Genomic DNA, 15424 nt, shown 5'->3' with positions numbered 1-15424 from the left:
AGATGGGGAATTCATTCAAATTTGCAGACAACACCAAGCTGGCAGGAATAGCCAATGCTCCAGAAGATAGGCTTAAGATACAGGAGGATCTGGACAGACTCGAACACTGAACACTATCTAACAAAATGAAATTCAATTGTGAAAAAAGTAAGGTTCTACATTTAGGCAGGAAAAATCAAATGCACAGGTATAGTATAGGTGGTACCTTGCTCAACAGTAGTAACTGTGAGAGAGATCTCGGAGTCCTAGTAGACAATCACTTAAATATGAGCCAGCAGTGTGCTGCAGCTGCCAAAAAAGTCAACACAGTGCTAGGCTGCATTAACAGAGGGATAGAATCAAGATCACGTGAAGTACTAATACCACTTTACAATGCCTTAGTAAGGCCACACCTGGAATATTGCATCCAGTTTTGGTCACCACGATGTAAAAAAGATGTCAAGACTCTAGAAAGATTACAGAGAAGAGCAACAAAGATGATTGGGGGACTGGAGGCTAAAAAATAGGGAATGGTTGCTGGAATTGGATATGTGTAGTTTAATGAAGAGAAGGATGAGGGGTGACATGATAGCAGTGTTCCAATATCTCAGGGGCTGCCACAAAGAAGAGGGAGTCAAGCTATTCTCCAAAGCACCTGAAAGCAGGACAAGAAGCAACATATGGAAACTAGTCAAGGAGAGAAGCAACCTGGAACTAAGGAGAAATTTCCTGACAGTTAGAACAACTAACCAGTGGAACAACCTGCCTCAGAAGTGGTGAATGCTCCAACACTGGAAGTTTTTAAGAAGAGACTGGCCAGCCATTTGTCTGAAATGGTATAGGGTTTCCTGCCTGAGCAGGGGGTTGGACTAGATGACCTCCAAGGTCCCTTCCAACTACTTCTTCTTCTTCTTCTTCTTCTTCTTCTTCTTCTTCTTCTTCTTCTTCTTCTTCTTCTTCTTCTTCTTATTATTATTATTATTATTATTATTATTATTATTATTATTATTATTATTATTATTATTATTATTATCTTGTAGAAAGGAAAGGCCTACACTGATAAATTAAAAATCTTTGTGGTCTGCAAAGGAATGCTGGTGGGCTAATCAATGATTTGGTGACTAGAGGAGCATCTACAGTGTTGGAGCTTGTGGACATGGTAAGCCATGGAGACACTAGGCAACATGACTTTCAGGGCAGTGGTGGTGATTTTATTACTTTAAAAAAAAGTCTGTGCTCTGTCCAAGGGTGCTTGGTAGGCTGCATTTAGAGGCCTGGTCTAGAATTTATTTTGGAGCATTCAACTATCTAGAGCAGGCGTGTCAAACTCATTTTGTTTGAGGCAACTTTTTATAAAAGAATTGCCATTAATTTGTTTTAATAAAATAATTTAAATCAATTTTTCACTTGATTTCAAATTAAATGAATGAGATTTTTTTAGTACAATTGCCAAATGCAATAAACTGGTTTTAGGTATATGTTACTGGAAGGAAAAAGCAATCCCTGTTGCGTTACTGATCCCAGAGAAACATTTGCATGTATGCAGGTATCCTTAGGGTGCCATAGTTATGGATGAGAAATATTGGTTGCAAAGTTGGCATTTCTGGATGTAATACAGATATTTTGGACTTATTTTTGTTTCTTTGCATGTTTGATATTTTTAAAAAGGCATATGCTACTGACTATGCTTATGCACATAGGTAACATGATCACTGCTTGTCCAAAATTTTACTATACAGATAATACCCCCAGAAATTATTTTAGCCTTTTTAATAAATGTTGTTATTGATGTTAAGCTCACCAGGGAAAACATCATATATTGTTATGTATATACTAGGTTAATTATTTAAAGACTGAAGTGCAACATAACTAGATTCTAAATAATCTATTTTTCAAAACACACAACAGTCCAAACAGTAAAAGTAAAGTCCAAATTAAGAATTTCATTCTTAAGAATTGTTTAATTCAAAATAGTTTTCCAGAGTGTACAAAAGATACTATTTTTTCTAGAATCAGCTAAATTAGACATATTACATTGAGAAAAATGTTTCTCATTTCTTTCCTGTTACCTTTGATTTCATTGCAGAGATGTTAACATAAGAAATAGATTATTTTGTTATCTAATTTTACCTTCCAAAAGACAGAAGCAGATGAAAAATGTGAGGTTCTTTCCTGTTGGCTTTTCTGAATTAGCTGTTTTAGATTCTAAAACTTTAGTTCCTAAAGAAGTAATCCTGTAAATAATTTTAATGTCCTCCTCTAGTGCAGGCTCTTTTATGACTCAAGGACTTCAACTCCCAGAATTCCTGAGCCAGCATGGCTCAGCTTGGAAACCTCTCCCTTTCCCCTCAGCATGGCTGGCTCAGGATTTCTGGGAGTTGAAGTCCACGAGTCATAAAAAAGAGCCAAGATTGCTAGCCCTGCAATAGGAAAACCAATAAGGGAGCTGGGTTGTTTTTGGTTTTTTTTGCAAAACCGTTCTGAGCGTTCTATGAGAAAAAAAGCCCTGCATGTACTTAATTATAGATATGTAATTGCTATAATATAATCCAAACTTAATTATTTTTTTAATTTCTTTTGTTTCCACTTACTCTTTTGTTCTGGAACTGTCAATTTTGGAATGTGTGATCCCTGTCCCACCCCCCCCAAAAAATGAGCATCCTGATGTTAAGCAATAGATGGCACAGAAAAGAGCAATTAAAATAATGCATAATATTAATAAAGTTTAAAATTTTAAAGGAAGGCTAAACAATCTGCAAATTGGAAGAACTCTCAAAAGCCTTTTTATTTCATCACATTTGTATAGCTGCCCATTTCATATAGTGACCCACACAGTGACAATTAATCCAGGTCCTTGCCCGGTGCAAGTAATCAAGACCTAAAACTTCCACCGTTTGGTAATTGGGATTTTTTTAAAAGGGGAAAAAAAGACAATTTGTCTTGCAAAATTTGGATAATAGCAGTGAGAGAAAGCTTTCACATATTCTAGCACACACCAAATGAAATTGGTGACAAATTCAGGATGCAGAAGAACAAACATATGGTACAGGTAGTCCTCAACTTAAAACAGTTCACTTTTCACACAACCATTGCAGTGTCCCCATGATCATATGATTGAAATTTGGATGCTTGGCAACTGACTCCTATGGATGACAGTTGCAGTGTTCCAGGATCCCCTTTTCTAACCTTTTTTTACGGAGAAAGTCAATGGGGAAGCCAGATTCACTTAACAACCATGTTACTAACTTAACAACTGCAGCGATTCACTTAACAGCTGTGGCAAGAAAGGTCATTAAATGGGACAAATTCACTTAAAAAGTGTTTCACTTAGCAACAGAAAGTTTGGGCTCAGCTGTGGTCATAAGTCGAGAACAATCTGTACTACAGTTATTATTGAAAGAGGAATTTAAGGTGTTCATTGCCAGCCAATATAGAAACAGGCTTTTTCAGAGGTAAGACAAACATTACACAAGAGGGGAAGGGCTAGCAATAGGATTTAGACATAATAACCAAAAGGAACTATTAACTGCATATTCAAAGGCTTTACATGTTTGAATTGCCAGTTGAGGAATTGCTTATAAGAAGTCACCAGTAGGGGATCCATTGAGTTTATTAGTATAATATCCATAAACACTGGCAACAGTGTTCGAGAAGAGCAAGTGTTTGCTTGGAGAACCAGGTGTTGAATTAAAAATCCTCATTGGCGTTAATCGATTTGGATATATAAAGTGTAATGTCTCTGAATATTTGTGTGAATATATTTCATTAGCCCACAGGCAGAAACAAAATTTAGCAATAAAATTGTGTCACTGAACTCCTGCCAGCATTTTGTTCCTGTTTGAAGTTCTTCCAAACTAGTTGCGTTCTTCTGAAAACACCAAGCCAGGTGTTTTTTTGGGTTTTTTTGCAGCGCAGTCAGTTCTGTGTCTCTTTCGTTTTGCAGGAGATTGACCTCCCTCAACCCTTTCTCTTGAGCTACAACTGATTTGTCTATTGCAATCCACACTCATATTCAAGGGACATCAAATGGCTAACTATTGAAAACAACATCTCTGATGTTATCCAGTGGGCTAGCCATGGTAAAGCTTTTATGGTAGAAAAACTGTGGATGCAGCTGCCAGTAAATTGATTAAGAGAGTGCACTATTGATTAGGAACAAGTCTGAGTGTGGAGTCAGCTAAGGGGATCCAAGCTAGGAAATTCTACTCCTGGGGAAAGAAGAGAGCTTCCTGATAAGAATTATTCACAGAGCTACTGTGGTTTTCTACTGAAATCAGTAGCTGCAATTTTTTTTTAATTTTCAGCAGGTGTCCCCTCCAAATAGACCTGAAACAGAGAATGTTGTCTTGCTTGATCTCCTGAATAACGACTCACTTACTTTGAGTAGCCAAGTGAGCACTGAGTCACGATAAGGAACAAACTTGTTCTTATTTTTTCCAGCAGCTTGATCTGCCAGGGCGGAAATGACCAACCCAAGAGTTGTGAGAGACCTGCATTGGGAGAAAAAGATTCTGTAATTACATGGTGATTAGAATCAGATATACACATAAGAACAGATGGTCCCTCTATTAATTTGCATTTTGCTTTTAGGGGTAAAACTGCCTAAGCATTAACTAATCTAAACAGAACCCAGAAAAAATAATTCTTAATTTTTCTCTTGTTTCTAATCTAATAATTTCTGAATTCTCAGAGACGGAAAGAAAGAAGTCCTATTTCTTTTAAAGTAAAGTTGGAGGGAAAAGTCAAAGGATAACTCTGTTTCTTTTTTCTTGTTGTCATTCTGAATAAGTAAAGAAGATTAGAACACATTTACTTTTGCCTTCACTCTCCATTTAAAAACATTTAATTCCTTAAAAAGGTAAACTTTACTTGTTGATGTTGCTTCCTTCCTTCAACCTATCGCCTGCAGCTCCTGTCTTGGTTGCTCTTTCACTGCCTGCTAGGTCAACCAGGCTCAACTTGCCTACTTTCTCACCCGAGGTCTGTGGAATGAAAATAGCATTAGCCCAATAACATATCACTTCCTCAGCACCCCAAAATACCCTTCATACTTTTTCTCAGTTTGAGAGAAAAGAAAGGAAGGGAAGGGAAAGTGACAACAGTGGAAAAAACCTTGATGCTCAAGAGATAATTAAGTACGAACTGTGTAATGCTATTACAAATTATTTATTGTGTAACAAATGTGCCTTATTCCAAAGAGTTTATAGAGAAATCTCTCATGCCTTCTACATAAGTTTCAGCTCCCCTAATCACCAAGCCAACAATTAACATCTAGCACAAATACATGTGACCAAAGCTGATTTAGATTTTACTGGTGTGGGAAAACAACGGGATAAGAGATTAAAAGGGAAGGTAACAAAAAATGAATTCCTCATGCCCCATACCACTATAAATAACAAAGCTTTAAAAGCTTTTAAATCAAACTTGCATGTTGGTGAGTTTTAACTTTAATTTTCCAAGAATGGAATAAGCAAAATAATTAAAGAGCAAAGAGACAGGACTTAACTAGTCTGTATTCAGACAATAATGTCTGCATATTTTTGCTTATAAGGAATCATTCCATTACTCAGGGATACAAGCAAATAAAGTGAAAGCAGGAGATCTCTATACATTTTCAGGTTCACAAGGGACTTTCAGTTCATGTATTATATTTTAGCCTACTTAGGCAAAGGTAAAAGAAATTTGAAAAATATAAGATGTTCCTAAAACTAAGTGCAGGTGTTCTCAAAATATGTGGAGAAGTGAGGTACCTGCTACCCACCCAAAAATGCTCTTCCCTTGATATGTTTTTTGGATGTAAGGGAGAATAGGAGAATGCTTTTTAAAATGGAAATGAGAATCCTTAGTAGTTTAGCTAAAAAAATTCAAGTGTTCCAGCTCCAGGGCTTCAAAATGTACTTTACCTTTATTGCTCTGGGAAGCGGGATGGGGGAATGGAGAAACACAACAGCCTGTGGATGCCTTTTTTAGGGTGTGACTTATTTCTCCTAGAAAACGAGGGATATATTATCTATTATCTGTAAGCCCCAACCAACCAAATATTGTTAGGGTATGTTCGGATAACACTGAAACCTCCAGAAGAATCACTTTTCATAAATAAATAATGTTCTCTCGGTTCAGATCCCAAACAAACTGTAGAGAACAGCAACTCTCCCTAAAGTTATAAGGTCTGAGATTTCAACCTGGAAATGTATCCGACGCTATTTTTAAAACTCATGGTTTTCAACAAGTTTGTCCAAATAGCACTGTTGTTCCTAGAAAGACTATGCTACCTCTCATGATGAGGCTGGGAATCTGTGATCTTCAGGAAGGCTTTAACTCCATCATCTCTGACCTTAGACCAAAGTGCTAGAATTAATAGGAGTATGAGATGAAGAACATCTGAAGACTGCAGGTCCCCCAGTCTGCCCTAGGGTAACAAGATCTATTCTAAAAGCAAGTAAACAGGAGTAAAATCCTGGCAAAAATATTTGTTTTGGTGTGGCATTTATAAAACTTTTTTCATTCAGTTTTTATAGAACTCTGTTATTTATCTGTACTACAAATTGCAGGACTCACCCCTGATTTTACATCATACAATATGTGTGTGAGGATAATCTTGAAAACAGCATGGGATCGACTGCTCTCTTCATTCATGTTGGTTGCAGCAACTGTACGAGATTTATTGCCTTCAGACATCAAAGACTCTATATCCTAAATAAAAGAATCACAAAACATATTGTATTTTAGTGAGATATGATAAATTGAGATATGAACTAAGCCATGTGACTCATTCAACAAATCATAAACAAACCACAGCTTAATGTGATGTCTTGACTCAGTCACTGAAGTCTTGGTTTTATCAAGTGGTTAGAGAATGCTATGTTCAGTGAGTACAACAAGTTCTTATTGCTCCACATAAATTATGGTTTTGTAATATATTTTCCCTGATTTATCCTAAATGCTATCTGCACAGATCAGAAAAATAACACACTGCTTCTGTTTTGTGAAACTGGCTAATTAAAGTATTAGGTAAAGGTAAAGGTTCCCCCGCACATGTGTGCTAGTTGTTTCCAACTCTAGGGGCTGGCGCTCATCTCCGTTTCAAAGCTGAAGAGCCAGCGTTTGTCCAAGGACGTCTCCGTGGTCATGTGGCTGGCAAGACTAGACGCCAAAGTTGCATGGAACGCTGTTACCTTCCCACCGTAGTGGTCCCTATTTTTCTACTTGCATTTTTATGTGCTTTTGAACTGCTAGGTTGGCAGAAGCAGGGACGAGTAACAGGCGCTCACTCTGTTACGCGGCACTCGGGATTTGACCCGCCAAACTGCCGACCTTCTGATCGACAAGCTCAGCATCCTAACCCACTGAGCCATCGTGTCCCTATTAAAGTATTAAAGTATTACTTGACAGCAAAAAAAAAACATTTTAGTTATCTTTAGTTATCTTCAGTCACCAGGCTGGAGATGGATTTCTAAAATAAAAATTAGGGAAGTTCAAGCAACCTTGGAGACCTCATGTTCTGTGACATGGAACCTCTAGCCACCCACATCTCTGATAGGCATGGGTGCTGGTTCAGTAGAAAGGCACTCTATTCTGGAATCACAGAGTTGAATGAAATCTTAGAGGTCATCTAGTCAAAGACGTCTTCTCCTTCTCATTTGGTTTTATATACTCCAGAGACCTCTCCTTAAAAGCCTCCTGTACAGAAGAGTCCACCACTTTCTAAAGCCATCTGTATGGCTTCAATATGTTCCAAATAGCATTTGTTCAGGGACCTCTAGGAGTAAGGTCTGATGAACCCAGGTTACAATTTTGCTTAGTATTTTCATTAGGACATATTAAAAAAAAATCAGCCAAAATGTAAATATTGCATCTGAACTATTTGGGCCTTGCTTACATTCAGTATGCTTAATGTCCTTATTTGAACAAGATAAATTCTCCTACTGAAACTGGGAAGTGTAACAAAAGCAAGACATGATGTACGCATGTGCATAGATGCATGCTTCACATATATTCATTCATTAAATCTTACAGCAGTTTTATATAGTAATTTTTTTTGCATTATTATTATTCTGTTGCAGGGCAAGCTGAGAGAAACCAAGACAGATGGCTTTGGAAAGTGGTGGACTCTCCTGTATTGGAGGCTTTTAAGCAGAGGTCTCTGGAGTATACAGCACCAAAGCCAGCCATTAAATGACCTTTGAGGTCATTTTCAGCTGGATGCTTTTATGAGATGACTGGGTTATGTTAGATTACTCAGGAAGTTTGCTGCAAAAGTCAACCAATAAAATTTACACTTTATTTTAAACCTCTGAAAAGCTCATAACAAAGCAGTGTTCAATTTTTAGTTTACAAAGAGAATTTCATCAAAACATCACGTGCAAATTTGCTGTAAAATTACACTGAAGTTGGAGGAAGGGTTTTTGTCTGCAATAGTGCACATGTTCTGAATGGGAGTCATGATTCATACTCAATGTAATATATTTCCCTGTGTTTTTGACTTGGTTTTTTGTGAGACCCAGTTAGATTGTTGAAGTGCAAACATTCTCAGACACTTAAGGCTATTGCTAAAGTTCTGCAAACAAGCCTACCACAATTACTTGCTAAACTAGTTTTGCAAGATCTTTCTCTTCTTTCTTTAAAGGCAAACATAACATCTCCTGATGACTTCATGAAAACATCCGGGTAGTTTAAAGGTAAAGGTTTCCCCTGTCCAGTCATTTCCAACTCCATGGGATGGTGCTCATCTCCGTTTCTTAGCCAAGGGAGTCAGTGTTGTCCAAAGCCAATTCCATGATCATGTGGCCAGCATGACTATGCACCAAGGTGCACAGAACGCTTGCCAATAATATGGGAGTGATGTTACCACTGCCTCCTTCTCAAATGTTTTTTCAGCTGATATTTCCCATTCAAATGTTAACCAACTCCAGCCCTTCTTAACTGTCTGAGCCAGTCAGGTCAGCTAGGAGCTGTGTTATGAAATTAGAGCTGATCCTCAAGATCATAGTTCTATAGATGCCTTCCTCATTCTAATTTCCACTAGAATGCAGCAGACCAAAATATCATCCACTATCAACTAATTTAGTAATGCTGGTTGCAGACAACAGGAGTTGTAATTCAGCAAATTTCTGCAGCATTACAGGACCTTACAGGGTTTATATGGCAGAAATGAAGATGGGGGCAAACAAATAATCTTAGTGTGCCTCATTAGCTTTACAGCTATAAACATTCAAAGGATGAGAGCTTCCTAAAGGGCAGTTCATAACTGCAAGGGCACTGCTGGTGGAAACATACTGGTTATGTAGATACAGCAAAGATATTAAAAACAAGATAATGATATTTCAAATAACACTTTATCTTTGCTTCTGGTGATGCTGGACCTCAACTGTTAAACTTCATCTTAAAATACAACACAAGAGAAGTATCTTCTGTAAAAAAAATGTGCAGGTGACTTCTACCGTTAATCTTGGAAAGCCATTGCTAACCAAGCACAAGGATCACTGGGCCAGACAGATCAATCTGTCGAAGATCTGTTGAAGTATACTATGAAACAATGATACTCCCTCTCATCAACCCTGAACAGACCATGGAGAAGATGGGGAAAGCATGAGGTTTTCTTTTCCCTCCCATTGACGTTGTTCCTGCACTTAAATTCCAGAGATCCTGTGCAAAAAGAAGGGAATTGGTTGGACCCTTCCTTTCAGTGATTTTGCTTTCTGAGAAATCCCAGGTTAGAACTGTTACCTCTTAACTGATTCACTATTATTTTCTAATGTACTGTAAGCTGTTTTGGACATATGTTCTCGTAGAAAAGAAGTATATAAATAACTGGGTGATGATCACCATTCCACTGAACATTATTAGGTAAGCCAATTATAATGAATTTCTTTACCTTGTAACTGGCAACAGCTAGTTTTGAAAGACCATCTACATAAGGTCCGTAAACACTGTGCTCTCTGACCTTTAAAGACTGACGGCTCCTGTATGAAAGCAAACATAGAAAAACAGGTTACATTTCAGGAATGTAAATGGGCAATATTGTCCATGCAATATTGTCAGTGAGGCACTTCTGAGTCATGCTGATTCACACTTGCTTAGACCTTTTCTCTTAACCTCAAATGAGGTTTCAGTTTTGATTGGACTGTGTCCAGCATATAAAGATGCTTTTGACTGACCAATTTCACTGTCCATCCTGGGGGAACTAATTCACTCTTCTCAAGGTGAAATTCTCAACAACAAAAATACTATCACACCAAGATAAGAAAAAAGACAGAGGCTATCCAGATTGCATGTTATCAAGATAACAGTCAACATACTGCTCCAGGGACTATTTAAAACATTTAACAGATTTTTGAATTTAAACTTCCCTGAGGTAATTTTGAGATTTAAAAACCTACTCAAATAGTTAAGATAGTTATTTTCCTTCCCCCCCCTCCCGCCAATTACTGGGTATAGTTAACAGAAAAGGGGCAGGAAAGATGGAAGCATGGATTCCCATTCTTCCATGAATTCCATGAAATCTAAGAAATCCTTTACACCTAGGAGCAGCACCAAAAACGGTCAACACTATTTTTTGAAAAACTCAGCAGACTGTTACAAATAAATTAAACTTTATTGTAAAAAAGTAAATGATCTTTTTAAAAAAGTGTTAAGTAAACCTTGTATGAGAATGTTACAATCCTGCAGATTTCAGTAGTGAGAATTTCAGCAAGACTTTAAGAATTTTTTGGGGTGGAGAGGGCAGAGAACTACTTGAAGATTGCCATATATTGGGTGATAATATAGATTCACTTCTGATGGTGAAGCAAAAGAGAGTGGCTCTCTTAAATTCCAATGAAGATTCTTTCCCGGCCTATTTAGGAAGACTTAGGATAATATCAAGCTCTTTCTGCATGCAAAGCACGTGCTTAATTACCGAGAGAAGGCCCATCCCCAGAAGCAAAAATTACTGGTTTTCTTCTGAAGGAATGCATGTTGACCGTGTGAGGAATGCAGAAGAAAGAGACTTCCACTCCCACCAAATGATTACGGGGTTGCCTGCAATCTCGGTGTTCCCCAAACCCTTCCTTACCCCTTTGGGTCCAGCAGATCTCTGACTTTCTCATTATAAATCTCCATGTAGGATACTTCCACCTTAAAACTCTGCTCTTCACTCTCCTCTTGCTGGGCTCTTTCAAAAAGACTGCTACAGAGCCGAGGTATTAGTCCAGGCTCATCAGCTGTGCCCATCATTGTGTAGGATTTTCCAGATCCTACATGAAAGAGAAACAAAACATGTTTTAAGAAATTAGAAATGTTGGGAAAGCCTGTGAAGTCTTACTGAGGACATTTATAAATAAATCTATATTTAGGTAACTCTTTCATTATTAGGGATGAAAAGATGAAGCAAAATTATTATTCTGAATTCATGGGAAATATTACAAATATTACAGCCCGACATTTCATGCCCTACAGTGTAAATAAATGGTTATAGTTCTACAAATCAAGCTATATCTAATTGAGTTTATTGGGTGAGCTGGATGAATAAATTACTATAACTATCTTGTTTTCTCTGATCACATGGAAAAAAATGTGTAAACATACAAAACTGGTCTGTCAAATTGCATAGGAGCACTGTAACGGTCTCCCTGTGCTATTACATCAAGGTCGGTTACACCACTCGCAGGAGATGCTTATCTGCTTAATGTGGAAAAGAATCAAGCCGTAGGTAAATAAGGGTTATATCTGGTTGCATCCTTACAGAACAAATATTATCCCGGATCTCCAGCTCTTTTGTTTGCTATATATAAGTTAAACAAAATATATCATGAAGAGTCAAGGATAGGAAACTCCTGTCTTGTCCTCAACCCACAGTTACCATAAATATTAACTCACTATTATTTTGTGCCCAATAGTAGCTAGTATCTTCAGTGGCTAATGGGAAAGCAAAAAGACGTCCATCACGTCCACCCTTCTTTCCCTTTCCCCTCTCATTTTTCTATTTCTCTTAACCTGTCTTTCATACCTGTGTTTCCCCAAAAATGCACCTGCATTTTCTGCATTGTTTGATAAAAGCACATCTTCCTTCCTCTGTCCTTACCACTTTCTATAGAAGGATGATTGAGAGCCTCCTGTCATATTGCATTACAGTCTGGTTTGGAAGCATCACTGCTTCAGACAGGAAGGCAGTGCAGAGTGGTGAGGATGGCAGAAAAGATTATTGGCAATTCCCTCTCTTCCATCCAGGACATAGCATATAAGCGTTGCTTGAACAGGGTCCACAGGATTGTCTCAGACACTACACATCCTCTTCACAACCTGTTTTCCTTGTTACCTTTTGGGAGGAGGCTTCATGGTATCCAAAACAGAACATCCAGAATCAGTCAGAGTTTTGTTCCATACAGTTATTAACCTTGTGAACTCTCAAGCTTCCTCTTTCCGCTGTGACTTCAAGATGGACAGTGATTAATATTTATATGTATTTATATAAAAGAGTGTAGGTATATATGTTGTATATAGCATGTTTGTATGAGTGTTATGTATGTGTAAACTTTTGAGAGCAAGGAACAGAATTTCATTTTTAATGTGTGCCAGTATGTCCACAGTAAAAAATGACAATAAAGGTTATCTTATCTCTTATCTTATAAGACCAGGTCTTATATTAATTTTTGCTCCAAAAGAAGCATTAGGGTTTATTTTCCAGTTAGGGTTTCTATTTGGGGAAATATGGTACTAAATGCATCCATCTGGGTGACGATTTTAACTGGGGCTTATTTTCGGGGTAGGGCTTACATTACGAGCATCCTGGAAAAATCATGCTAGGGCTTATTTTCAGTTGGGTCTTGTTTTCAGGGAAACACGGTATTACCATTACCAAGTTAGAACCATGTGGAGTACAGTTAACATTAATATAATTGTTTAAAAAATGACAATAAAACATCTGGCTCATATTTATAAGCCTGCATAGTGGGTTTCATTCATTTGGCATTTTAAAGAGGAGTGAACAACATTTCTGAAGCTAGTGTCAGTTGGTCTCTGAAAGTTGCAGTGGTTGGTTGGTAATAGCATCTAAACAGATAAGATCAAATTTTCAGCTTTCTTTCCAGTGGGGTTAAAACTGGAAAGAAAAACTGATGCCTGGAGCCTTGTAGAGACTCATGGACATAGTTTTCTCCTTAACCTCCCCTGGTTGGCTGGGGAATTCTGGGAATTGAAGTCCACAAGTCTTAAAGTGGCCAGGTTTGAGGATCCCTGCCCTTATAGAAGTAAATCAATTTGTTCCAGAAAGATTTGGGTTTTATTAATGAGAATTCTATTTCAGTTCTTCCCCAAATCTAACATTTTGGTCTTGCTAATTTCTGATGTATACTAAGGGCTGAAAAAAAATCCTTGGAGGTCTGTAGGTTGGCTATCTTTGCTTTAAATTATGGCAAAATGGCAGAATGTTGGGGGATAATTTTAGAAAATATAACTAATTTGTTCTTCAATATGTCTAAACTCTAAAGAGCTACATTCTGAATCAGTCCATCTAAAGCAGAGGTGGGGAACGATGGTCTGTTTATGACTTCTGGACATAACACCCAGAATTCCTGAGACAATATGGCTGGCTCAGGAATTTTGGCAATTGAACTCCCCAAGTCATAGAAGGGCCATCATTCCCCACCCCTGATCTAAAGGATAGTCTACTCCCCATACAATCTGCTTGTTTTGATTGTTAACTGCTCTGTGGTTGACTCAGGTTTGGTAGTGAATATGCTGGATTAGGACTTCTTACCTGCAATTTCCAAACTCTCTCCTTTCACCAGAAACCAATCATGCCCAAACCTTTTCACTAAATGTAAACTTTCTAATATTAAGCCACTATGTGTGAGTTGTGCAGCTACACAACTCTGTTAAATAAATAAATAAATTGGTAAAAGTTTGTTTTTTTATTTAGCTTTCAGTATTGCATACTTTCCTCTATTGAGAACCAATTTGGTGTAATGTTTAAAGGCAGGAGACTAGAAATGGGGAGTCTGAGTTCTAGTCCTCCCCTAGCATAAAACTGTCAGGTGCAAGAAGTCAGGGAACCAGGGTAGAGTTCAAAAGTATTACAAGTTTATTTCATACTACCTATACACAAGGATAGGGACGCGGTGGCTCAGTGGGTTAGGATGCTGAGCCTGTCGATCAGAAGGTCGGCAGTTTGGCGGGTTGAATCCCGAGTGCCGCGTAACAGAGTGAGTGCCTGTTACTCGTCCCAGCTTCTGCCAACCTAGCAGTTCTAAAGCACGTAAAAATGCAAGTAGAAAAATAGGGACCACTACGGTGGGAAGGTAACAGTGTTCCGTGCGCCTTTGGCGTCCAGTCATGCCGGCCACATGACCATGGAGACGTTCTCGGACAAGCGCTGGCTCTTTGGCTTTGAAATGGAGATGAGCACTGGCCCCTAGAGTCAGAAACGACTAGCACGCATGTGTGGGGGAACCTTTACCTTTTATACACAAGGATCTGAACAAAGGTCTCTTATTGGGGCATAGAGACTCCAAAGCGATGATGCCTTTGACCCTGCCCTTGGGCTCAACCTGGTGATCTCCTATAAAAACTAGCCTAATTATTTGGGTCAGGCACTCTGAGTGCTAGAAAGAAGACAATAGCTACTTCCAAAATAGTTATCAAGAAAAAAGTACCAGGATTCAGACTGACTCAAGGAGCTATTGCAACAGCTTTATCTATCAATATTGCACCAGATCTGTTTTTGTTTCCCTTTTTATTGTAGTTCAGATGTGTATTACATTACTTAAGGTTATCATTTTTTTAAAAAAATGGGCTATATTGACAGCCTTGCATGAAGGCAATATGAATATGAGCCATTCAAGACAGATAAGGGAGGAAATAGGATAATCATTCTATTGTACTGAAAAAAGCATAAGAAATCAAAACCAGCATTTGAAATTGAAGGAAGTATGAATAATTAAGTTATGACATTTCTTTTAGCTTGATGTGTTGTTTGATATTGTTCCTAATTTGTTCAATAATCAAAACTAACACATTTTCCCCTTCCCTTTAATTTCCACCTTGCTAATGCTTACCAGTCTGTCCATAGGCAAAAATGCATGCATTGTAACCTTCAAAGGCATTTTGGAGAATGTTCTCACCAAGGCACTTGAAAACAACATCTTGACCTAAAATTAGAACAAAAAAATTCAAATTATGGGGGGAGGAAGAATAAAAAAATACCTTTGTTTAACCTCTCAAAAGCTTCAAACACTTCTAACGTGTGAAAACATTTAATGTTTTTCATGTGTGTCCAAAGTCAATGGAGCCTTCAATGGTGGAAAGCACAGAGCAGATACTCATCTTGACTACACCAAGGCATCCAGTAACTTCCTTTGGAGTTGCTCTGTGTTTAGCCAGCACCAGATGAATTATACTGAAGCATATCTTATGAAAAAAACCCTCTGACCTCAAGAAAGTCACTGCCTTTATTGTTGTTGTTGCTATT

The 15424-nt window shown here is 38.0% G+C and overlaps 1 protein-coding gene across 3 annotated transcripts in view; it reads right to left on the bottom strand.

Moving 5' to 3' along the window:
* The window catches only part of KIF13B (kinesin family member 13B), a 157619-nt gene that overhangs the window by 89115 nt on the left and 53080 nt on the right, over nucleotides 1-15424 (bottom strand). For all 3 annotated transcript variants that reach the window (XM_083354305.1, XM_083354306.1, XM_083354307.1), the window contains exons 5-10: nucleotides 15012-15104; nucleotides 11033-11213; nucleotides 9854-9941; nucleotides 6538-6672; nucleotides 4849-4961; nucleotides 4358-4469 (exon numbers count right to left, since the gene is read on the bottom strand). In XM_083354305.1, the coding sequence (XP_083210431.1) occupies nucleotides 4358-4469; nucleotides 4849-4961; nucleotides 6538-6672; nucleotides 9854-9941; nucleotides 11033-11213; nucleotides 15012-15104 (722 nt within the window). The remainder of the gene's footprint in view (nucleotides 1-4357; nucleotides 4470-4848; nucleotides 4962-6537; nucleotides 6673-9853; nucleotides 9942-11032; nucleotides 11214-15011; nucleotides 15105-15424) is intronic.

The sequence above is a fragment of the Vipera ursinii genome, assembly GCF_947247035.1.
Source record: "Vipera ursinii genome assembly, chromosome: 1".
Lineage (NCBI taxonomy): Eukaryota > Metazoa > Chordata > Lepidosauria > Squamata > Viperidae > Vipera > Vipera ursinii.
The sequence above is the reverse complement of the archived record's forward strand: the minus strand, read 5'-3'. Positions and strand labels throughout refer to the sequence as shown.